This window comes from Crinia signifera, chromosome 1 (genome assembly GCF_055691185.1).
Source record: "Crinia signifera chromosome 1, ASM5569118v1, whole genome shotgun sequence".
NCBI lineage: Eukaryota > Metazoa > Chordata > Amphibia > Anura > Myobatrachidae > Crinia > Crinia signifera.
Genome location: NC_139217.1, coordinates 172,190,986 through 172,216,122, shown reverse-complemented (window position 1 = coordinate 172,216,122; position 25,137 = coordinate 172,190,986). Strand labels below are relative to the sequence as shown.

At 40.7% G+C, this 25,137-nt stretch overlaps 1 protein-coding gene across 1 annotated transcript in view; it reads right to left on the bottom strand.

Annotated features, from left to right (window-relative positions):
• The window catches only part of ANXA3 (annexin A3), an 86,462-nt gene that overhangs the window by 22,938 nt on the left and 38,387 nt on the right, over positions 1 to 25,137 (bottom strand). Inside the window, exons 4-8 of the mRNA XM_083177116.1 lie at positions 11,129 to 11,223; positions 10,546 to 10,659; positions 4,436 to 4,526; positions 2,177 to 2,256; positions 24 to 80 (exon numbers count right to left, since the gene is read on the bottom strand). Of these exons, the coding sequence (XP_083033242.1) occupies positions 24 to 80; positions 2,177 to 2,256; positions 4,436 to 4,526; positions 10,546 to 10,659; positions 11,129 to 11,223 (437 nt within the window). The remainder of the gene's footprint in view (positions 1 to 23; positions 81 to 2,176; positions 2,257 to 4,435; positions 4,527 to 10,545; positions 10,660 to 11,128; positions 11,224 to 25,137) is intronic.

Sequence of the window (25,137 nt, the reverse complement as noted above, 5' to 3'; positions counted from 1 at the left end):
GAACTATGTCTAGCTTCATTTACCTCTGCATCCTTTTTAGCAAGATGTTCATCCACTTTTGAGCTTTCATCACGTCTGGCCTGCAGGAAAAAAATAAAAGAGAATCAATTTTTATAGATTAAGTATATGGAGATTGATTGTGTTTTTGTAAGCAATGCTAAAGGCCGCATAATCCATCTACCATGACAAATTTAGCACAGAATTCACTAAATGTATTTTGAAATTCACACTAATCATCATTGCAGTCTGGTCTTTAATAACATATTCAATACCTAAATCTACGCCCACATTTCTGAGGAGAAAGAAAAAATGAATTGCAAAATATGGTAGCAAAGGGCAAATGGAAAAGGTGCTGTTAAGCCCATACACAGTGCGGTTTTTGCTCTCATGCACTTCATATCGCAATGTACAAAAAGTATTGTACTAGATCAGTGGTTCTCAACCTTGGTCCTCAAGTAGTCCCCCCCCCAACAGTTCACGTTTTCTAGGTCGCCCAGCAGGTGCACAGGTGCACAGGTGCACTCATTACTCACTGACACATTTCAAACGATTCACAGGTGGAGCAAATTATGTCACTTGGGATTCTGTGTGGAGACCTGGAAAACATGCACTGTTGGGGGTACTGGAGGACCGAGGTTATGAACCACTGCACTAGATCACATGGCATCTAGTTCAAATCACACTGGGCGGTATTCAATGAGGCTGATTCGCCAGGTTTTTATGGCGATTTTGTGCTGTAAGGCGAATTTCTGACTAAAACGGTGAATCACCCTATTCAATGACCAGATGGCGAATACATTTCAAGGTTTTTTTCGCCATGATTCACCGAGTAGCAATCGCTATCTTTTTATGGTGAAGTGGAAGGTGAACTTTTAAAATAAAGTGTTTTGTTTTTTACAATTGGTGTCACAAAATCTGGAATTTTATTCTGAGGAGGGGCATGCTATTTTTATTCATGTGCTGTACACAGACCAGCCAGCAGGGGGCCGGAGCCAAGCCACTCATTAGATATTCATATATTCACTTCACCCGATCATTACATATTCATGATCGGGTGTATTGAATATGCCCGGTCCCCTGCTGGCACCCCCGGGGGGCAGCCTGTGCTGCCTGGCACCGGGGGAGCTCACCTCCCCCCCACAAACGTTCTGGGGCAGGCAGGGATACTTCCATCTCCCTGCCTGCCACCGTCCTCAGGCTCCCTGCGGCGTCTGCCGCAGGAGCTCAAATTCACCAGTCAGGGGCAGCGAGCCCCTGACTTGTTGAATACCGGAGCCGGCGAGGCTCCGGAACGCAGCGAGCAGTGGCGAATGTGCAGCGAATCCTAAACAGGATTCGCTGCACGTCGCCGGTATTCACATTGAATACCGCCCACTGTGTTTTAACGTATTACATTCCTTTGAACTAGATGCAATCTAATATAAAACACACAGAACACATGGTACAGTTGTGAATGATTTTTTTTCTCTACAAAATAAATATACCCCTCACGCACACATAACACAAAAAAAATAGTTTAGAAAGAGCAGCACCTAGTCAATAATGTTTTCCTACTTCAATCTCAGTTTTCTAGCTACTAGCGTAATACTGTTCCTACTCATTTAGCCCCAAAAAAGTACAACAGGCATAACTAGTTTCTGAAATGTTGTCCTCTTTTGGACAGTAACTCTCCTCATGTAAATACGGAGCTCTCCCCCATGTAGTTTTATCTGAGTCAGGGGCCCACTTATAATGGATTGCATATCTAACGGGGATCTTACCCACTTAGCGATACCTGCTGCAATTCCTCCTTCTTAAATTCAGGTGTTACTTGATATTTGTGGCTAACCCCCAAAAACAGGTGTTTTCGGGGATATTGCTGCAAATATACTATGATAAATTGTCCGCTTAGAGAACCATGCCGTAAGCTAACATTGCACCAGAACTGAATGCATTTGCAGAGATCTCCCAAATAGAAGATCAAAGAGTGAATTTGCTCTTGGTGGCTCCTGGCTTTAGGCAAAGGCAATACCTAGGTTTGGACCCCTCTATAACTTCGTTATAATTGGGCAGAAGAAATACCACTGGCCAATTACTGGTTATATTCCTACAATCCGGCTGCCATATAAAAATAAAGCAAATATTAGTATACAACATAAAATATGTCAAACAAATATGTGTTCAAACAAAGCCTTACATTAGCCAAGAACAGCAAGGCTTTTCTGAAGTCACCTGAGGTCTCTGAACTGATGTTGTCACCCAGACTTTTCCCATACACTAGAAGAGAAGGCAACATATTGATAGTTATGTATGATGTACATTACATTTAAAGAAAAGGATCCAAAACTTCTGGTGTTTGTGCAGCCTAAGACATACTAATTTACTTCAAATAAATGAGCATAAGGCACAATATCCTTTTCAAAGACTGGATACATTTACAAATAATTATGATTACCGTGTCATTGAATGCAAATTATTTTTATTAAGTTATATCTACAAAGACCTATCAATAGTACATTTGCAAAAACACAAAATACAAGGTACAAAAGTCATAGGAAAAGAGAACAGAATCAAAAGTGAAAGCAGAAATACAGAGGGGAAAAGGATAGTGAATGAAGGGAACAAGAGAAGAATAGAAGAACCAGTACTGGGAGATGAACGAAGTAATATAGCCACATACAGAAAGGAGAAACAGTGATCCCAGTACCAGCAGAGTCCCAATCCCAAAGCCTGTGGGTGGCTGTCTGAGCACAGGGCCCCAAAAAGGAGGCTAAAGATAGAGTCAACAGGTGGGAGTGGTCAGGTGGAGATTCCTGTAAAAAACCCTTAAAATCACATGGTCCAGCATATCGGTATGTTTTTTGAAGCATTATTTAGAGGTTTTAAAAGGGACTTCTTATACAGTAGTTTGCAATGGGGAAAGAAGATATGTGAAAAAGCCCAAAACTGGGATCGAGGAGAACTGCCTCACCTAAAATTTTAGCTGAGAGTTTGAGAACTGCGACCCAGTGCCAACAAATGTGGAATGGGGAGCCAACATGAGATGAACACCTCCAACATACTGTATAGCTGAGACACCTGTGTGCATCAGAGCTGTCAAGGAGAAGCTGGTATAATTGGGATAGGGCATGGTCAGATGTACAAGGGGAAACGCAAGGTTTAAGTTTACACACCGAAACAGCTGACAGGGTTAGGATCTGTTCCAATAGTATTTCAGACAAAAGGAGAAAAAAGGTATCTGACCTGTTGGTCAATACAGAATGTCTTTATTTACAATGAATTAATGCATTGGTGAGCCCTGGTGGAGTCTGAGTGGTGTTTTTCTAATGTAATTAACTAATGTATATGGTATGTGTGTGTATAATAATATTTTTATCTATATAGCGCTCTTTTTCCAAAAATACTCAAGGCGCTTAACAGATAGAATACATGTAATACAGTACAGGAACCATAAAGTACAGGTTGAATATACCTTATCCGAAATGCTCAGGACCATGAGCATATTGGATAAGGGATTTTTATGGTTTTTGGATTATTTCTTACATACTTACCTGGTTCCACAGCGGACTTCAGGATCTTCTTTAGCAATCCCAGTGGTGCATTGCGCGAGTTTGCAGGTGCGCCGGTGACATCACTGGTGCGCCCACGCAATGCACTCCTGTGACAGCTGAAGAAGATCCTGAAGGCCTCCGTGGACATCGGTGTACTCGGTAAGCATGAAAAAAAGGGTCAGAGGAAAAGAAAACAAAAAATTATCTGAAATATTCTAAAAAAAAAAACACACGGTTTTTGGAATATTTCGGATAAGAGATCTCCGGATATGGGAGAGACTACCTATACATAAAAGCTTTTCATAAACAATACTTGAGGAAATATTGAGTCTTTTTGAAGGATTCTAGAGTGAGGGACTCACAAACTGTTCTGGAAATTGCATAGAATCCATAGAAATCTGTGGCTGAAAGAAAGCTCGACCCCCAAATGAAATTATATATATATATATATATATATATATATATATATATATATATATATATATATATATATAGTGCAATAGTGCTGTGCAAAACCTTCCTCTTCTTCTGCACAGCACTATTGCACTTTTCAGCTCACGTCCTGATGAAAAGACTATACCAGTCTTGAAATGTCGACCTATGACACGCTGTATGTATGAATTACTGCACACTATAAAGATGGTTTAAATAGCTAAGCCTGCTGAGTGCCGCCTTCTTCATGTGGACCCTGCCATAGGTCTCAGGATATTTGCACCATACAATTGACTGAGAAGACACCAAGGTGCGCTACATCTTCAACAAGAGTGCTGAACAAACAACAATATATTATATATTTTGTAATCAGCTTCACAGTAAATGTAAGTGAAATTTTAAACACCCTTACATTAGTTTTAAGATCATTTTTTTTCATAAGGCAACCTGTATTTTAGATTTTAAATATCTACCTGTGTAGTAAGCATCCCCTACTTCTTTCATTTGTTTGCTGGTTCTTGATGCTAAAATTTCTATTAAAATATTTTCAGATGTCCCTGTGCCCTTGGGAATAAAATAAATCAATGTCAGTTAAAGGACATGCCTTGTTATATAACAAACAACATGATATATACAAACAAGTGTATTTATATATTAAATACTGTAAATGATTTAATTATGCATGGAACAATTGTTACTGTTGCTATTATTATGACTTACCTTAACTATGTGAACCCCTTGAAATTGCATAAATTGGTCTTACAGTATGTTATCTGATGTTTATCTAAGTCACAGAGGGCCAGATTCACCAAGTTTCACAATGTGATAAAGTGGTGAGTGATAAACAACCAGCCCCCGACTGGCATGCTACCAACTGGGTTGAAAGATGGCAGTTAGGAACTGATCCGCTGGTTATCACTCGCCACTCTATTCCTTTTAAAGCTTGGTACATTTCAGTTTGTTTATTAACACACTTCTAAAACAACTAGTTACCAGTCCCTCAAAGTGACATACAGTAATCTATATAATAAGTTGAAGAGTGTGTGTGCGTGTGTGTGTCTGTCGCATTGCAGACACACCGTGGCACTCAGAGCCACCAAATTCAGCGTCAAGATACCTCTGGACCCAGGGGCTTGCACCTCGAAGACGTTTTTTGGAAATTTCACTTAGAAATTAAAAAAAACACCAAGATTTAATTTGCCTTCATTGATGATCTGGGGAAAATATTGACGATCTGAGAAACCGTTGGCGAAGGAACAACTCCACACCTGATTTCATTGTTGTCATTGAGTATGAATGGCACATTCTAACATTATGATGATGGCTTTAAACAATTAGGAATAATTGAGTATATACAACATAAACCACATATCACGCACACACAGTACACCACATATGCACACATAGCACACAACATACACTTACACATTGGACAGACACACACAACAAAACACACATAACACACCACATGCAGTACAACACAAACCCATATACACTACAACACACACCCCAAACAGTACAACACACACAGAACACACACACTTAAACATTGTGCAGATATAGAAACACACAGAACACACACACTTAAACATTGCCAGGATACGCACAGCACACTACACACACATATATGTGTAGCGCACCTCACATTCGGCAGATAACACAACACACACTACACACACCACTCACGGTACAACACACACCCACATTCACTACAACACGCATCCAAAAAAAGTACAATACACAGAACACACAAACAAACATTGCACAGATACACACAGCACACTACACACACACATTTATACGTAGTACACCTTACGCACTTACACATTGGGCAGATACACACAACACACACACATAACATACCTCTAACAGCACAACTCACACCCACATTCACCACACACACCCCAAAAAACAGTATAACATACAAAACACACACTTAAACACTGCACAGGTACACAAAGGCACAACACACACATACACATACTGTATATACATAGCCCACCTCACACACTTACTCATTGGACAGATACAAACAACACAACACACACAAAAACAGTACAACACACACACAAACACATAAAAAAAGAATTTGCCAATTATTTAACAGCAAATAAAAACTACCTAATGTACCGTTTTTTCTTTTTTTCCCATATCCGTCTCTGCGCTCCCCGGCCAGTTGTACGGAGAAATCTTTGTCCTGACCAATGCACCCGTTGATCAATACAAAGTGGGTACACTGCACTCACCCTGTTAGCCAGTTTGATGTTAGGCACTGCTCTGCCTTAAGGGTTTCCCAGACTCTTTTGCTTCATAGATAATGTTTGGTCGATGGACATGAGCGCTGCATGTATTTGTTTGAATGTTATGAGTGTAAGAAGTTGAAGAATAAGACAGATTAAGATTGATCACGTTATAGTGTACAATTTACTCAATAAATATGTGTACATAGAAGTACAATCAAGAAATGAAAGAGGATTAAAAAATAAATTCTGATTCAAACAGATAATTGTTTGGAAGGGGGTGGGTTGCAAAACAAATCTATAGGTCGAGGGGGTATGAATATTGTGGGCATAATTGGTGTTTGGTACACCTACAGGGGGTCCCCAGTTGATGAGAAATTTTCACTACAGTGTCACTGTAGGGGGATTTCCAATTGGGGTTTAGGTGGTCTTTTAGGGACCCCTTTACAATCCCGTTGGTCTCTTCTCCTGGAGCCTACGGTCTCCCTCAGTGATTGACTATCATTGAGGGAGACCGTAGGCTCAAGGAGAAGAGACCTATGGGATTTTAAAGGTTTCCTAAAAGACCACCTGGACCCCAATTGGGAATCCCCCTATGGTTACACTGTGACCGTGATACTGTAGTGAAAATCCCATCAATTGAGGACCCCCTTTAGGTGTACCAAACACCAATTATGCCCACAATATCCATACCCCCCACCTATAGATTTGTTTCGCAACCCACCCCCATTCAAAAAATTATCAGTTTGAATCAGAACTTATTTTTTAATCCTACTTTAATTTCTTGATTGTATTGGGTGTACACTTATATTTTTTTAATGATTTATTGAGTAAAGTGTACACTTGGCAAATCTTTATCTCAGTCTTATTCTACAGCTTCTTACACTCCAAACCTTATCAATGCACCCATTTATGATTGCGATGACTGGATCGGTGGATTGGCCTGGCGGGTGTAGGAAAGAATTTGGCCCATTGCACCCGTTCCCAGTGGTGCATTGCAGTGGTGCGGGTAGCGTGCGCCGCGTCATGAGGTCATGTGGCCAGGCCCGCGGACCTGCTCCCACACTCAGGGGCTGCCCCACTGTTTGGTAGAGATGCCCGGTGCATGTGCTTTACAGATCCCCAGACCTCAGAGACTGGTGCAGGCAGTGGCAGGGAGCCGTGAATTTTTAATTAATTATGGCGCGGTAAGTAACGACCACCCCAGTCTCCACGGACTCAACGCCTTTCATTACACACCCTAGAAACTGTACCATTGAAAGTATAGAAATGGAGGTGTGGCCACGTCCCTTTCTGATTTTGTACCGATTTCTGACCCTCAGATGTTGGAGGGTATGTCATAGGTGCTAAATCTCAGGAGTGGATATGGAATTCATCAACACATACAAGTTATCAACTCAGGAGCATTGTGTTTCAAACAACACCACCACACCTGATTTTATTGCCGTCATTGAGTATCAATGCAAACAGATTCTAACATTATGGTGGAATCTTTAACAAATTACAATCTTAGGTCTTTGGCACAGCATTCTGTAAAATGACATTTTTCAGCAATATTGGAAATAAAAAAAAAACCAAGGTTTTCCCGGGCAACGCCGGGTGGGTCAGCTAGTATAACAATAATGTCAGCTGTGTGTGTGCTCAAACACTTGAATTGCTCAGTTAGGCACTGTCTAGTGTCTGGCAGCGATCAAAACACTTGAATTCCTCCCATAGAGGCAAGGAGCAGCATTCGCCTTTTATTATATAGGATTATGTTTTAAGTTTTTATGAAAATACCATCTACCATGGAAAAAATATGGATTTATTAACTGGTCCTTTGGCAGGAATAACATCAACCTAATTTTTCCTTTAGCTCCAAATCAGACCAAAGGAAGATTCTCCGTACAAGTGGTCCAACAATATTTTGATGACTGGTATAAAACACTTTCTTCAGGTCATGCCGCAGCATCTCAGTCAGTAAAAGGTCAGGACTGGACTGGACTACTGCAGAAGGCTTGCATTCACAAGAATGGAGTATATAACCTTTCCGGCTCGTATGAGAGGGTCCACGTGCTGTAATTATTACATCATGACATGTAAATACAAGATATGCATCTCGTGGTGTAGTACAACATAAACAATTTAATTGGCATAGAACACAACATATAAAAACATTTAATACAATAATGTCAGTGTCAAAGCAGGTAATTACCAGAAAGAGAACTGCAGGGTACAGTTTAACATGAGCATGTATCAAGGGATATGGATCCCGGTAACCCATTCTACCTTCGCAAGATGGTGTGTTCCCTGGCCTGGTAACAGTCCAACTCTGTCAGCTTCTAAACAATGCAGGCTCCACCCAGGTGAACTGTACTCATTTTGAACTGTACCCTGCAGTTCTCTCTTTCTGGTAATTACCTGCTTTGCCACTGACATTGTTCTATTAAATGTTTTTATATGTTGTGTTCTATGCCAATTAAATCCTTTATGTTGTACTACACCACGAGATGCATATCTTGTATTTACATGACATGACGACCCACGGGATGGAATAATTACAGGCCGTGGACCCTCTCATAAGTGCTGGATAGGTTATATACTCCATTTTTGTGAATGCATGTTGGTTGGGTGAAGGATTAAGGAACCTTCTGAAGTATCACCTCCGTGGTCTTTATCAAGGCTTTGAAGTGTTCAAGGCTATTCAAAGCCTTGATAAAGACCACGGACGTGGTCGAAACGCGTCGGCCCACCACTAAGAGGACAGGAAGGAACCCACCTTTGATGCAGAAGTAAGGAGGTGACGCTGCCTGGAGACTTGCTGCAGGAGTCCAGGACCAGCACCGAGTCGCGCTCTTTGCCCGTTTAAGAATCTAGTGGATCACTAGTTCTCCACAACATCTGGTAATTTGCTGACGACTTCTCTCTCCTGTTTATGACGCATCCGGAGTGGATTCCTTTTCTGTATTTGCTTATTTGGGAACTTCTTAATTTAAGTTCTGAGTTTTATGGTAATTGTGATGTTATCCCATTTGTGAGGATTTTATCTTGTGTCACTGTATATTGTATGTATTAAAACCTGTTTACGCTATGATGGTATTTCTATATCTTTCTATCTCATGATATACATTGGAGATATTTGAACAAGGAACAGTGCACGATCAATTGGATCTAAAGATAAGAGTTTTTTGTACATTCTTATTGTTTAAATATACATGTGGAAGGGCTGAGGCGAAAAAGTGTTGGGAGATAATATTATTTTCCACTGTGTTCCAGGAGGGGTGTGGAATTACCTCCATTTATCTCACCAACAGATTTGGGAGCGCACTATCTGTGATTCTGAAACTTTCTCGTAATATTTTCTTCAGTTGTTCAAATTTGTGAGTCAATGTCTTGTTGGGTGATCAAATGCCTGTTAAGCTTTAGTTGGGGGACAGCTAGCCTTACGGTCTCCAGTCAAATGTCTTGATAAACTTTAAAAATAATATTTCAGTCAATAAGAACAAGCGAAACAGGCACTGTAGCAACAAAACAGCTCCAAAACAATGATGCTCCGTCCACTATATATTACAGTTGGGGTGAGGTTTTGATGCTTGTGCGCTGTGGCTTCCCCAACCCGCCAACCCCACTCAAAATGGGTTATGTAATAGAGTAGTCAGAAACAGGTACATACATTTATATGATCTTGGGTGACTTTGTTATTGGTACTTATGTAATATCTGGGCTCCCGTTTTTCTTATGAGACCGCGTCCCCTCGCGGGGTTCGCTGCGCTCACCACGCTTCGGGCACGGTGGCTCGCTGCGCTCGCCACACTATATAAAATCAACTCCATGCGTAGTTGGATAGTAGGGGTATGAAAAAATGGGGTGCATTTAACATGGGAGCCCAGATAATACATAAGTACCCGTTATTTAAATTATTGCAACTTTAAATCTAGAGAAGAGTGCAAAATTAATGTCACTTCTGAAATCTTGGAGCCTATTACATAGCCCCCAAAGAGAGGTGTTTTCCTTCCAAACAAATTTAATCAGCTGGTTTTTTTTAGCTGTGATTAGCCATGGTGTTCACATGCTTTTCCCAACCAATAATTTGAATGTATAAAAGTACTGTCATTTGTGTGTTGTTAGTTTAAAAAGACTGTTTATCTGTTATTGTGACTTAGAGGAACATCATATCACATTTCGTAAGCAACGTGAGCAGAAGTCCAGGTAATTCCAAAGGGTTAAATCAAAATATTTGTTGGAGCAGATGTAACTATACTTTGGATATACAGGGGGAAAGGTTTCAAACTTTGGGCAATGAGAGAAGAGAGAAAAGAAACGGAAATGAAAGAACAGAAGATAGTCTGCAACCTAATACATACCTTCATGGCCTTCTTTAGTTGTTTTGCATCAAAATAAGCCGGAGGCAATGTGAGCGATACCAGAAGATGCTCAAAGTTTCCAGAAAGATCACCTTTCAAGTCATCCTTAAGTTCCTAAGCATAGAACAAGAATACATTGTAGGTTATACTGATGGCATCATGCCACCGATTAGAAAATGTACAATCCAAAATAAGAAAAGACATCTCTAGCTATATACCAAACATCTTGTAGCAGACATTATTGTTAGTGTAAAAAAAAAAAATATTCTAACAGAAACTTCGTAGGATCATTGCGCAATAACTTGATCCCCCAAAGTCTGCCTCAGGGAACTGGGGATATTCAACATGTTCAAAAGATTCCCTAATCCCTACTCTAAAAGAATTGGGACTGGAAAATTTGGTATTTCTAAATTGAAGAATTTTTCCTATGGATTGACGATCTGCGTGTCCAATCAGCTGATTCAGTTGAATTGGTGAAAGACCTTCTGAGACATGGGGCCCTTAATACAATCTATTTTTATTATATACTCCCATGTCAATTATTACGGACACCTTTCCCTAGTGTAAAAACGCAGGTTGATACCTTGCCACAGGCTGCCTCGTATTCTTTTGCAATAAGCTGTCTTTGTGAACTTGACCGTTGTGTCAGGATATTAATCAATGAATCTTCATCAGTTCCTGGATGAAAGTTAAAAAAAAAAAAGTTTGTATTGTACTCAGAAAATAGTTTACATGTATAAGCACATACCAATAAAGATATTTTACATAGATGCTGTATTATAAGCTCACAGCAGTTTATGGGTTACAGGTAAACTCTAACAAAATAAGAAATAAGAATGTACTGTAACAAGTTAAGATGTATCGTGATAATTATTTAATTAGTAAGAAATATCCTTCACCGAGATCGACATACATATACACACACACACACACACAAACACAAACACATATACATACATATTTATCCACTTTGGGCGCATCCTGATGAAAAGGTGACAAGCCTTGAAACGTCGACGATGATGCCAGTATGGTGCCGCCTGTACCACCTTGAAATTAAATAATCTTTTTGTCAAATCCGTTGAGTGCCGCTCTCTGCTCTGTTTGGGTCTGCTGAAGGCGCGATAGAACTTTGGAAGTGAGGGCTTGGTTGACCCCATTTGCATAGATTTTGGCGCAATGCCATGCTATTTAAACCTGCTTTGTTCTGCTGTGCCTCACCTCTGATGAAAACTGCGTCCAGCAGTTGAAACGGCTGTCAGGTCAGCAGCTGTCACCTTGTGCAATGTTGCACTCCTAAATAAACCAAGTTTTCTTTACCTACATCAGTGTGCCGGTTCCATCCTTTCCATGAGGGGGTAAGTGCTGTCTATTGTTCTATTATGTACTGTACCTGGCACCGGAACTTTTATTATTCTAAGACCAGAGTGCCAACCCGATAAACCTACATACATACATACATACATACATACATACATACAGATATATAGACACACACACACACACAAGGATTTGTAGAGGACAGCACCAAGAGACAAAATAATTCAGAGTAAAGCAGCTGGTATCAAACGTTTTCGATCCTTTATTGCATCTTCATCAGGATATGCTGATGAAGATATCCTGATGAAGATATCCTGATGAAGATGCAATAAAGCATCGAAAACGTTTGATACCAGCTGCTTTATTTACTTAGAATTATTTTGTCTCTGGGTGCTGTCCTCTACAAATCCTTGCATATTGGACTACACAATCGTTAGGAAGTGCACAAGAGCATACAAGCTATGGGAAGTGCTACCCTGGCTTGTGACCACATTCTTTAAACAGACCTTGTAGGGGCTCTGCACACACTAAATTAACTTATAATAAATAGTGGAGATTTGGTTCATGAATTGATCAATGCATTTAAGCCTGCAGCCCCCTTCACGGGACCCCACTTTTCTGCAGGTCTTAACACTATCGCTGAAAATGGCTACAATACACATAGCTATCACATCAATGTTTGATTCCAGGCATGCTATCTGGTCTGAAGCTCACAGCACACTTTGCTTTTAGAGGTGAGCAGCTACCAACACACCTGTCACTAATCATCTAGAGAAATGGTTAACATAAGCTATGGAATCTTAGTTAAAGCAGGGTGCATGAGAGAATGTGACCACAATAAGACTAATTTAAAAAAAATAATCTAATAAACAATATATACACTTAACATTGGCACTCACCTTTCCTAGTTTTGGGGTGCCCTATGGCTTGTGACCACATTGTTTAAACAGACATTGAAGGGGGCTGCAGGCTTAAATGCCTTGATCAATTCATGAACCAAATCTCCACTATTTATTATCAGTTGATTTAGTGTGTGCAGGGCCCCTACAATGTCTGTTTAAACAATGTGGTCACAAGCCATAGGGCACCCCAAAACTAGGAAATGTGAGTGCCGATGTTAAGTGCATATATTGTTTATTAGATTAATTTTTTAAATTAGTCTTATTGTGGTCACATTCTCTCATGCACCCTGCTTTAACTAAGATTCCATAGCTTATGTTAACCATTTCTCTAGATGATTAGTGACAGGTGTGTTGGTAGCTGCTCACCTATAAAAGCAAAGTGTGCTGTGAGCTTCAGACCAGATAGCATGCCTGGAATCAAACATTGATGTGATAGCTACGTGTATTGTAGCGATAGTGTTAGGACCTGCAGAAAAGTGGGGTCCCGTGAAGGGGGCTGCAGGCTTAAATGCATTGATCAATTCATGAACCAAATCACCACTATTTATTATCAGTTAATTTAGTGTGTGCAGAGCCCCTACAATGTCTATATATTACTATACTGCTTCAAGCACCCCGATGCCCGTTAGTGAATAATCTATAGGAAAATCCTTAGTGCCGCTATATAAAAAAAAAAAAAGAGAGAATGAGAAGCCTCTTCAGCTACAAGAGTCTAGCGGAAGTCATCTCTTCCGCTAGACTCTTGTAGCTGAAGAGGCCTCTGAACATAACAGAGTATACTTTTATTTATTTATTAACCACCCAGTGAAGTAACTGCTAGGGTATACATTGGCTGCCATTAGGAGGTAAAGGAAAGTGCGGATTCTTGCCTGTTAATACTCTTTCCTCTACTCCACCATGGCAGCAAACGTATGTGTTTTCTCCCAATAGGTAGATATCTGGAAAAGAAAGAAAAGACACCTCCCCTATATAAGGACTGCCCTCTCTAGGCTGTGTCTTTCAATTTTAAAGCTTCCATCAACAATATATACATAACATAATGCAACCAAAACTGGGCTGGGAATAATGCTGCCATGATGGAGTAGAGGAAAGTGTATTAACAGGTAAGAATCGGCACTTTCCTTTACCTCCCCATGGCAGCCAACATATACCCTAGCAGTTACTTCACTGGGCGGGTAATATATAAATAAAAGGATACTCAGTTATGTTCACTTTCATCTCTTCCGCTAGACTCTTGTAGCTGAAGAAGCTTCTCATTCGCTCTCAATTTTTTTTTAATATAAAACGGCACTAAGGATTTTCCTTCAGAATTTCGCATCACTTGGAAGACAGTACATCCACTCTATAATGCCTAGTGAATGTATGCACTGATGCCCAGCAAGCCGCTTTGCATAGTTCATCTAGAGACTGCCTCTTTTTCGGCCCAAGATGTCGCCATGGCTCTAGTTGAGTGGGCCTTAAGCCCTTTTGGTGGCTCCAGGTTTCTGATCTTATACACCTCTATTATACAATTCTTTATCCACCTTGCTATGGTTGTTTTCATGGCTCCCAGGCCTTTATTTTTGCCCTCCGTTACCATGAACAGCCACTTGGTTCTTCGCCATGATTCCACTCTTTGTAGGTATATCTTGATGGCTCTCATCACGTCTAAGTTATGAAGCTTTGCCTCCTTCGCGTTCACAGAAAGACGGTAGCACTACTGTATCTCCTGGTTCATGTGGAAATTTGAGACCACCTTTGGCAGGAATTGGGGATTTGTCCTTAACACTACCTTGTCTTTGTAAAAATTAAGGAATAGCTCTTCAGCCCAGAGAGCTTGCATCTCTGACATCTCTTCTGGCAGAAGTGATAGCGACTAGAAATGCCACCTTGATGGTCAGCCACATAACCAGAATCTCTTCCAGCGGTTCAAACGGAGCTTCCGTTAAAACATTCAGGACCATATTAAAGTCCCACGGGGCCAATGGGTTGTGGAAAGCTGGTCTGATCTTCTTGATGGCTTGAACAAATCTTTGTACATATTTATCCTCCACCACTTTCATATCCAGCATAGCCCCAAGGGCTGAAACCTGCACTTTAAATGTACTAGCAGATAAACCCTTCTCCAACCCAGGCTGTAGAAAGTCAAGAATCGTTGGTATCGCCCTAGGGTTTCTAGCATGCATCTTGCAAAAGCCCACATACGTTTTTCAGATCCTATGAGATGTGGCAGAATTTGACTTTTTCCTAGCCTACCAAGGTTCTGGTTTCAGTAACAATGCCATCAGGTTCCAATTGCCCGGTTGATGCTGGTAGTACCTCCCTTGTTGGTTAAGATTGCTGTGATCAGGTAGGCTCCATGGTCCGTCCACCACCATCCTCATCAGCCTGGGGAACCAAGATCTTCTCGGCCAGAATGGTAAAATTGCTATTACCATCGATCTCTCCCTTTGTATTTTGCTCAACAATCTGGAAATAACCGGGAATGGTGGGAACACATATGCCAAGTCTGTGCCCCACGTTGCTGTTAAGGCATCCACCTGCCATGCCCCTTGTTCCCAGTGCCTGGAGATGAAGACTGGCACCATGAGGTCCACCTGCGGTAGTCCCCATTTCTGTACGATTTCGGAAAATATCTCTGAAGAAAGTTCCCATTTGCCCGGCATTATCCTGGCTCTGCTCAATGCATCTGCCTGTTGATTAATTTTGCCAGCCACTTACACAGCCGACAGACTTCGTACACATTGCTCAGCCCATCTCAGGACTGCTGTCACCTGCAACATCATCCGCCTTGCTTGTTCAAATAGGCTACTACCACCTGGTTGTCTGACCTGATGACAACATCTTTCTTTCATAACTGGCCTTGTAAGGCTTGACATGCCATGTATACCGCTCGCATCTCCCTGATATTCGAGTGGTTCTGATCCGTATCTTTCTCCCATGTTCCTTGCACAGCTGCACCCTTGCATACCACGCCCCAACCTGTTTGGTCGGCATCTGTCGTAACCACCGTCTGCACACCTACTGCAAAAGACCTGCCTTGACAGAGTCATCTTGCGTCTGACCACAACTCCAGATCCGCCACAGCCCCTTTCGAGAGGTATATCCTTTGCATCATGTTTTTTCCATCCCCATCCCATTGGGTTAGGAAGCAATTTTGCGGGTTTCTCACGTGGAACCTTGACCACTGTATTGTATCCAGGGCTGCCGACATGAAGCCCAATATCTTCATACAGTCTCCTGAAGAGACTATTCTCTTCCCTGGAAGCCTTAGGATCTCGTTCCTCAATTTCACTCTTCTTTCCTGAGTTAGGCTTATCGACAGTAATCGTGTGTCTAAAAGCACCCCTAAGTATTTTACCACCAATGAGGGTTCCAAATGGCTCTTTTTTGCATTTATCAGCCACCCGTGATGGCCTAGATAGTCTATTACCTGGCACATGTGCTGTCGTGCCATGCCCTCTGTCTGTGCCATAGCCAACAGATCCTCCAGGTATGGCCAGATTGATATTCCTCTTTGTCTGAGATTGGCTATCAACACTACTAAAACTTTTGTGAAAGTTCTTGGTTATGTGGACAGTCTGAATGGCAGCGAGGTGAACTGGTAGGAGGTTTTGTTTATTCTGAATCTTAGATATTTTTGATGCCCTTGGAATATAGGTATGTGTAAGTAGGCATCTTTTAAGTCTATAGTCCTCAGGAATGCTCCTTTCTTGACGTCCGGCAGAATTGCCCTGATTGACTCCATTTTGCCCTCTTTTCTGTCCTTTATCCTGCAGGAGCCACACTGACTTTTTTTGCCAGAATTTTTCGTAATAATATCATTCAATTGTTTGCCAAAGAGAATGGCAGGGAAATTAGCTTATTTTTCGACTGCATGTCTGCCGCCCATGGCCTGAGCCATAAGGCCCTTCTGACAACCACAGTAGTAGCATTTGCCCTGGAAGCCAGGCGAACTATGTTGTGTCAAATATTCAAACATTTATTAATCAACGTAAGCAGGTTATTAAGTAGGTCTGGGTTAAAGTCCACTTCAGCCCTTTCCTGAAAAACTTCTCCCTCTTCTATTTCTTCATCGGTCCCCATAACTGGACCTACTGCAGAATCCTCAGACAAAAGAGCTCTGGATCTTTTCATGGACATTTTTGTTAAGTCATCTTTGGTTACAAAGGTGTCTGCAAGAACCGTTTTCAGCAAGCCTACTAGCTCATTCATCTGAGATGTTCCCATCTGCCGAGACCCCTTGCATTTAGCACATACTGATCCAAAATGCAGGAGCTTCCCGAAGAGGTTGCCCACACTTTATGCCGGCGTCCCAGCGTGTCCTGGCGTGCCTGAAGCCTGCGGCACCGGATTGTGACCCAAGACGCCGCCGATGCCAGACGTCCGGCCTATACCCCGGGGGGTACTCTGGGCACTGGAAGATGATGTCAGATGCCACCAGCATGTCCAGATCCAGCCTAGGCCGCGACTCGCGCCCGGGGACACCAAGCGCTGCCCGCCAGTACCGGCGCTGAGCCACAGATCCAGCTCCGGAGCTGCACTACGCCAGCCTTAACAGGCCTTCGATTCATGGAATGTTGGATGAGGAGGTTGCTTTTTTGAGAGTGTCCTGACCAACATAGGTAATATACCTCAGAAGATTACCCATAACAATCAGAATTATCCCAAACTGGTTGACTAAATCCACAATACCATATTGATGTTTATTTAAAATGTGGAACAAAAAATCATATTGATCAGCAAGGATACTTGTTAGGATCACTGTTCATATCGGTTTTACCTTTGATGAGGTCGAAGTGACGAAACGCGTCGGGTATTTCGTGCAATAAAAAGATTATTCCTCTTAAAACGGACTGTGCATAATCATTGCGAATACACCCAACATTGGACACATGGAAATGATCTCCAGAAAGTATTTCTGATTTTAATTTAATACCAACTGGGAGGTACATTTTATGTATTAGGTTGCGCACCCCAATCACTCTTTCTGTTGTATTTGTCTGTTGTTCCTCACTAACAGGAGGATTTTGGTGGTGCTGCATATAACATTTAGCGCAATTCAGAGTCAAACTCCCAATTATGTATGTATGTATATATATATATATATATATATATATATATATATATATATATATATATATATATATATATATATATATATATACATATATACACATACATATACATACACACACACACACACACACACACACACACGCACACACACATAAAAAGAGAGAAATGAATTGTTTTCTCAGGCCAACAGCTTCAGTTTAGTGATGGGAGCTATTAAATTGTTGGATGCCCAGCCTTGCACTGGCCATGACTACTTCATTTTCATGGACAAATGCATTGTGATTAGAAGCATAAAGTAGCATTTTCCATTTAAACTACTGAACAATTGAATCCCTCCATTAAAACAAAAGTAACTGTACAACATGAGTACTAACAGCATATTGAACCATGAAGAAGGTGTTTAGTACAGTCATTCATAAAATATACTACATATAGTATACACCCAGCACAAATAATTACAGTATGCAGCAACTTTGATCACATGCTGTGTTGTGATGTACTCTTATCTCTTAAATCTTTAAAAAAAACTTTTGTTAATTAATTTATAAGCCAGCAGCAATCAGAAATTGAAGAGTCTCCTTTTAGCAATTTTTTTATTATAAATAGTAATTTTTCTTAGCATTCCTCCTACATATCATTTTCACCTTCACAAAACTGCTGTGGAATGGAGTATGGCTGCCAGCCAGCCACACAGACAGACAGCTCTCAGAATGGAATGTGATGGCAGAGGGATTAGAAGGTAGGGGAGGATTTACAGTGCAGAGATCATTATGGGCAGTGGGGTATCAGGGTATTTCTGGATACTAGTTCAGGTAACATGTGATTGTAGTTGCCCTGATAATCCATGAAATTGCAGAATTCAAAATATCAGGCAAAACATTAACAAAAAAAATAAGTATAATTACAAAACTTTTTCTTACAGCATTGCAAACATATGTGAAATTTGCAACAGCTATAATACACATACAGTAAATAAGGACAGTTTTTGAGCACCTAAAAAGCAAGTCTATTTTTTATCTAAAATTCAAGTTTTAACAGGAAAAAATTTGGCGAGACTTCCTTTGAAACCCCCTAGACAACCAACCTAAAGCTGGCCATACATCTACAGATTGATTGTCAGATTGGGCTGGTAATATCTGAATGGCAAGTACAGGAAGGATGGTAACTGCGCTATGTATGACAACATTGTAATGTTCAAAATACCTAATTTAATAAAACATATATAGGACATAAAATGAAAACAATACACATAAAATTAATAATGGTGATGAGGTAGATATATTAATAAAATATATTCGGTTTAGTGACCCGAACACATGGATAGTCACCCTTTTTGTCCACCAGTACTGGGGAAGTCCATCCACATTGGTGTGGATGTGTATGTGCAGTTTCCATTAATTTGCGGAATAGAGCCTCTCCCACTTCTTTATAGATTGGAACCGGGTCCTTAGGAGGTGGCGTTCCTCCAGATATCTTCTGAGCTGCGGTGAGTGGAGGAGAGAAAGTGCCACTATTGTAGTGGTGGTGCTGAGGATAATGTCCGCTGGATTTGAATAAGTGGCAAACACTTCAGTATGGTGGGGTGACTTGTCCAAGTAAAATTTCAATCAGGGTGCAAGAGCCTACGCCATGGGTCCTCAAACTGCAGCCCTCCAGATGTTGTGAAACTACAAATCCCATCATGCCTTGCCACAGTTTTGCTATAAGGGAGTGTTAAAACTGTGGCAAGGCATGCTGGGATTTGTAGTTTCACAACATCTGGAGGGCCGCAGTTTGAGGACCCATGTCCTACGAGTTTCACCGCTAAATGTGGCTTTTTCAAGGAATATCTGAATGACAGCTTTTGGCAGTTTTCCAGCATTTCAAAGCAAACGGTCAACTGTTTGCTCTCATCCATTACCAGGATTTTGTTCCAACCAGCCCAATCTGACAATCGATCTGTAGATGTATGGCTGGCTTTATGACTAATTAAGCAACTGGAATTTACCAATTAGATTAATTAGTCCAATGATTACAGCACTTCCTATAGTTGTCTCTTCTCAGCGTCACAGGCAGCAGGACTTCCAACAACTTGGCACAGGCACTACTTGCACACCCTCTCCGCACACAGCGCTCTAACACTACTCCTCACCCTGCAGTCTCCTTTCATACGGAATTGGCAGCCTTAGGGCAAGCAGCGTGCCAGTTTATTTACTATAATTTTTCCTCCCGCATGATTTTGACTGCAAAAAAAGTGGACTCCATTTTTTTTTTCTTTTCAATTTAATATCAAAAGGTAGACGCTGTAAATTAAAATGTGGAGAGAGGTCACAAGCTTTCTGTAAGGGCAACATTCTGCTTAATTTTTCTAATTAAAACTATAGAGAGGAGAGGAAGCCCAGAAGGGCTATATAGAAGCGCTGGTTTTTATGCACCTGAGAGATCACACCAATGCACACCGCTGCTGCTCCCTGTCAGAGTTTGTGTAACTCAAGCAGAACAAGGAAGAATAGAAACATGCAGCTTACACTGACATGTACTACCAGGGAGTGCTGTGGTGTGCAGCACAATAATTACCACTATTTCTTATAACAATGTAAAAAATTTTTATTAAAAATAAATAAAATATCAACAATAATAATACATATATGTGCACTTCAGGTATTTCATTTTGCAATTGCAAGACAGAAACAAACAAGACTCACAACATTTAACATAAAGAGGCTTTTCTATAGCTTAATTTGCTGATATGAGGCTGGATTGGAAAGTCATTCAAAGCAACAATTTTGTGCAAGCAAAGCTTTTTATAGTTACCAGTCCCGCATAGTTGGAAGAGACAAATCTCCAAATGGTGTGTCCGGCTTAATTAGTGTCTGTGCTGTTAGGTACACAATTTACCTCTGTAGAATGAGAGGAGCTCTCCTATTTAGTACGGAGAGGAGATAAAAAAGCTCTGCATCACCAATGAGTCCAACAGCTGCTCTGATCAGTGTGGCAGCGATAATCTGCGGAGGTTGTATCTGGTTACCAGTGGTCAGCAACAAAACGCGTTTCTCCGCCTTAGGATCAGCGGCTTCCTCAGTTGTGCTGCCATCAATGTACAATGCACTTATTTATAGCAGTCCCGTTCGCGGGGTTGTTACAGCCGCACTTCCAGGTTTGCGCTCCACGCCTCGCTTTCAGGCGGATCTATTTATGGTCTCTCGCGGCTATCGTTGACTGCATTCCAAGCCTCATTTTAGATGTAATGCGTGACATCACTCACTCGCGGCCATCTTTCTTTTGTATTCCAAGCCTCTTCATCAGTATGCTGGCCATATATCCAGCTCCAAGCCTCATTTAGGGAGCTGTTTTTTCCCTCTATGCTCTGTTTTCCACTGAAAAGCCTGCTGTTTATATAGAACTTGTATTCCATGCCTCATATCAATATGGCCTCAATACACGCACAAACAACACTTAACATACAACATATATACATATATAGTAAATTAATGTTTCTCTGATAAGCAGCACATATTAGCATATTTTAATGTGTATTATGCAAACTGTTCATTTCCATATTTTTACATTTTTGTATGCTCCGCTCCCAGGTTGGTGGGTAAGCGTCCCCCGTTGCTATGACTCCGTGTATCGGAGCCGTCCAGCGGCATGACGTCATCACTCAATGCCGACGCCGGGCGGGGTGCCGGGCTCTCCCCGTGCGCACGGAACACTGCACTAGAGGTATGTTTGTCAGTCTCTATAAATTCATGTATTGCACTAATGTTTGTCAGACTTGAAAACAGTTTTTAAATAAAACTGAAACGTTGTCAAAAACGTCTCCATATTATTGTTCTCATCCGAGTGCCGCACCCCTGTCTGCTGTATTATCCCCCAAGTGAGGGCACCGGAGCCAGCTAATATCGTTATTTGGAGTGCCGGACCAACCAGCGTATATAGAGTAAATTAAGCATAATTATATAAAGAAACAAATATATAAAAAAAATGTATATATATAAAAAAGTATACATATAATAAATAATATATATATAATAAAATAAATTAAATTAAATGTCCCCATGTATCTATTTCATTACTATTCTTATTTTGTTTTAGAAACAGTGATTATTTACTTATCCAGATCTCTCCACTAGATGGCGACAATATTTTCTATATCTATTCACAGGATACATATAATTAATTACACTTTAATAAAGAGACTACCATATTCTCCCCAAATCTATATGGAACTAAATTATAAATACCAATAATTCTGAATAACAATAATTCTTTCTATGTCTATCCACAGGATATAAATGGTTCATATTATTTTATTTTGTTTTATTTCATTTTATCGAAAAAACTAATTAATATTTCATAGATTCACAAATTTATACAAGATCATTTAATCATGGGACCCAAAGAAATATATATGTAATCCAGAAGATAAACAAGATGGACAGAGTACGCACTCCCAATCTTATTCTCCTCTATACATTATTTAGCTCAATGCTATCGTTGAGGCCCAACGGACTCAGAGTTCTAAGGCAGAAAATCCAGTATGCCTCCCTTCTGCACAACTGGACATATCTATCCCCACCCCTTGGGGTATTTTTGATATGTTCTATCCCTATCATTCGTATCCCATTGATATCTCCATGTTGGCAACCCGCCATATGTCTATACAGACTGTTGCTCTTATTCATTTTTGTTATATTTCGTTTATGCTCCATAAATCTAATGTGGAGGTTCCTAATGGTGCGGCCTACATACTGCAAGCCGCACCCACAGGTCAGGAGGTAAATAATGTACTTTGTTTTACAATTTATGAACTCATTGATAAAAAAAACCTCTCCTGAGACATAGGAAGAGAATTTCACAGTCTTCTTCTCACAGATTACACATGATGAGCAACCCCCCCCTCCCCCCTCCCACCCCCCCACAGACATGGTACCCTACAGGTTTTTCAGGCAACCAAGATGATTGGTTGCCCACTCCCTCTTTCTTATAGAAACTGGGTGCAATTTTGTTCTTCAGATTCCTAGATTTTCTGAATACTACAGTCTGGCCTAAATCTATTTCTTTATTCAAGATCTCGTCAGCTCTAAGGAGGTGCAAATTCTTTTTTATTATACTTTTTATTTTCATTGCTTGGGTATTATATTTTGTTACAAACACCGTTTTTTTCCCCCTCTCCTGTTGTTTTTTAATGTTGGTTCCTCCTTCGTTATCTCCACCTTTCTCCTGTAGTAACTCCTCCCTTTTCATTTCTTTTACAGTATCCAATGCCCCGTTTAGAATACTTTTAGGGTATCCCTGCTCTTGAAAAGATTTGTAAATAATCCCACTCTGTTCCTCGAATGCTGAGCTAGTAGAGCAATTCCTCTTAATTCGCAAGAATTGGCTCTTGGGGATGTTGTTCTTCCACTTGACAAAATGGCTGCTCTGATAATTAAGGTATCGATTTTGGTCGACATCCTTAACATATGTTTTGGTTTGTATCTGACCTTCCTCGACCGTGAGGGCAATATCCAAGAAATTAATACCACCCTTGTGAAAATTACTGGTGAATTTTAAACCAAAAGAATTGTTGTTAAGACTGTTGGTGAAGTGAGTGACAGAATCGTAATCCCCATCCCAAATGAAAAATAAATCGTCAATAAATCTACCATAGAGGACCAGGTTCTCCCCGAGGTCACGCCCCCACACATGTTCCTCCTCAAACCTACCCATGAATAGGTTAGCAAAACTCGGGGCGAACCTGGTCCCCATAGCTGTGCCCAGTGACTGTAAATAAAAAGTGGAATCAAATATAAATAATTGTGGGTTAGAATGAAACGAATTGACTGTAAAATAAAAGTGATCAGGTCGCCCGATATCTCGGGATAGTCTTTTAAATATTTCTCAATAGCGAGGATCCCTAATTCATGGTCTATATTTGAATACAGGGCTTCGACATCGCTGGTTATGAAATAGAAGCTCTCCTTCCACTTTACTTTATTTATTTTTTGCAAAAAATGCGTGGTGTCTTTAATATGGGACTGTAATCCATTTACATATTTTTGAAGATAACTGTCTACAAAGTAGGACAAGTTATTTGTCATAGATCCTATTCCCGAGATAATCGGGCGACCTGGTGGATTTGTGAGTGTTTTATGTATTTTTGGGAGAAAATAAAAAGTGGGTGTGATAGGATAAGAAGAAAAAAGAAAATCGTGAGTTTCTTTGGATATTGCCCCCACGGCCATGCCATCATCCAATAGGTGGCTCAGCTCCCTTTGGAATTTTGGGGTGGGGTCACCTGACAATTTTTTATAATAATTTGGATTTGATAATTGTCTATGAGCCTCTTTAAGATATTCAGTAGTTTCCATAATTACGACCCCCCCCCCCCTTTATCCGCTTGCTTAATAGTCAAGCTAGTGTCTTTACAGATCAATTTCAAAGCTGTCCTTTCTTTTTTTTTTTTTTTTTTTTTTTTTTTTATAAATTATCTCTCAAGGGGACTTTCTCTGATTTGTTACATAGTTCTCTAAATTGCTCCATAGTGACCTTATAGAAGCTTTCTATAAAGGGGCCTCTGTACTGTAAGGGATAAAACTCCGATTTTTTCTTGAATATTTTCTTTTCTGTGGAGTGTTCTTTTATATCAAAGATGGGGATATTGTCATTATTCCCTTCAATATTTAAAGATTCCAGTATCTCTAGGGCTAACATATCGCTGGGTTCAATTTCTATCATGTCCTCTTTTCTCTCATTTGAATTTGTTTGTTGATTTCTAATGGCGAAGTATCTTTTTTGACTAAGACCTCTTACAAACCTATTTAAGTCTATAAATAAGTCAAACAGATTTGGTTTGCTGGCGGGAGCGAAGTTCAGCCCTCTCTCCAATAGGCTGACCTCCTCCTCCGTCAGCACTTTTTTGGAAAGATTAAATATTCCCTTCCCTTTTACCGTCTTTTTGAGTTTTTTTCTAGCGAGTTTCCATCCTCCCCGCTTTCCCCTAAATCGTGGTCCCTTGGTCTTTTTTGGGTCCCGTTTGCTCCCTCCTCCCAGTTCCGTTGGTACATTGATGGCAGCACAACTGAGGAAGCCGCTGATCCTAAGGCGGAGAAACGCGTTTTGTTGCTGACCACTGGTAACCAGATACAACCTCCGCAGATTATCGCTGCCACACTGATCAGAGCAGCTGTTGGACTCATTGGTGATGCAGAGCTTTTTTATCTCCTCTCCGTACTAAATAGGAGAGCTCCTCTCATTCTACAGAGGTAAATTGTGTACCTAACAGCACAGACACTAATTAAGCCGGACACACCATTTGGAGATTTGTCTCTTCCAACTATGCGGGACTGGTAAC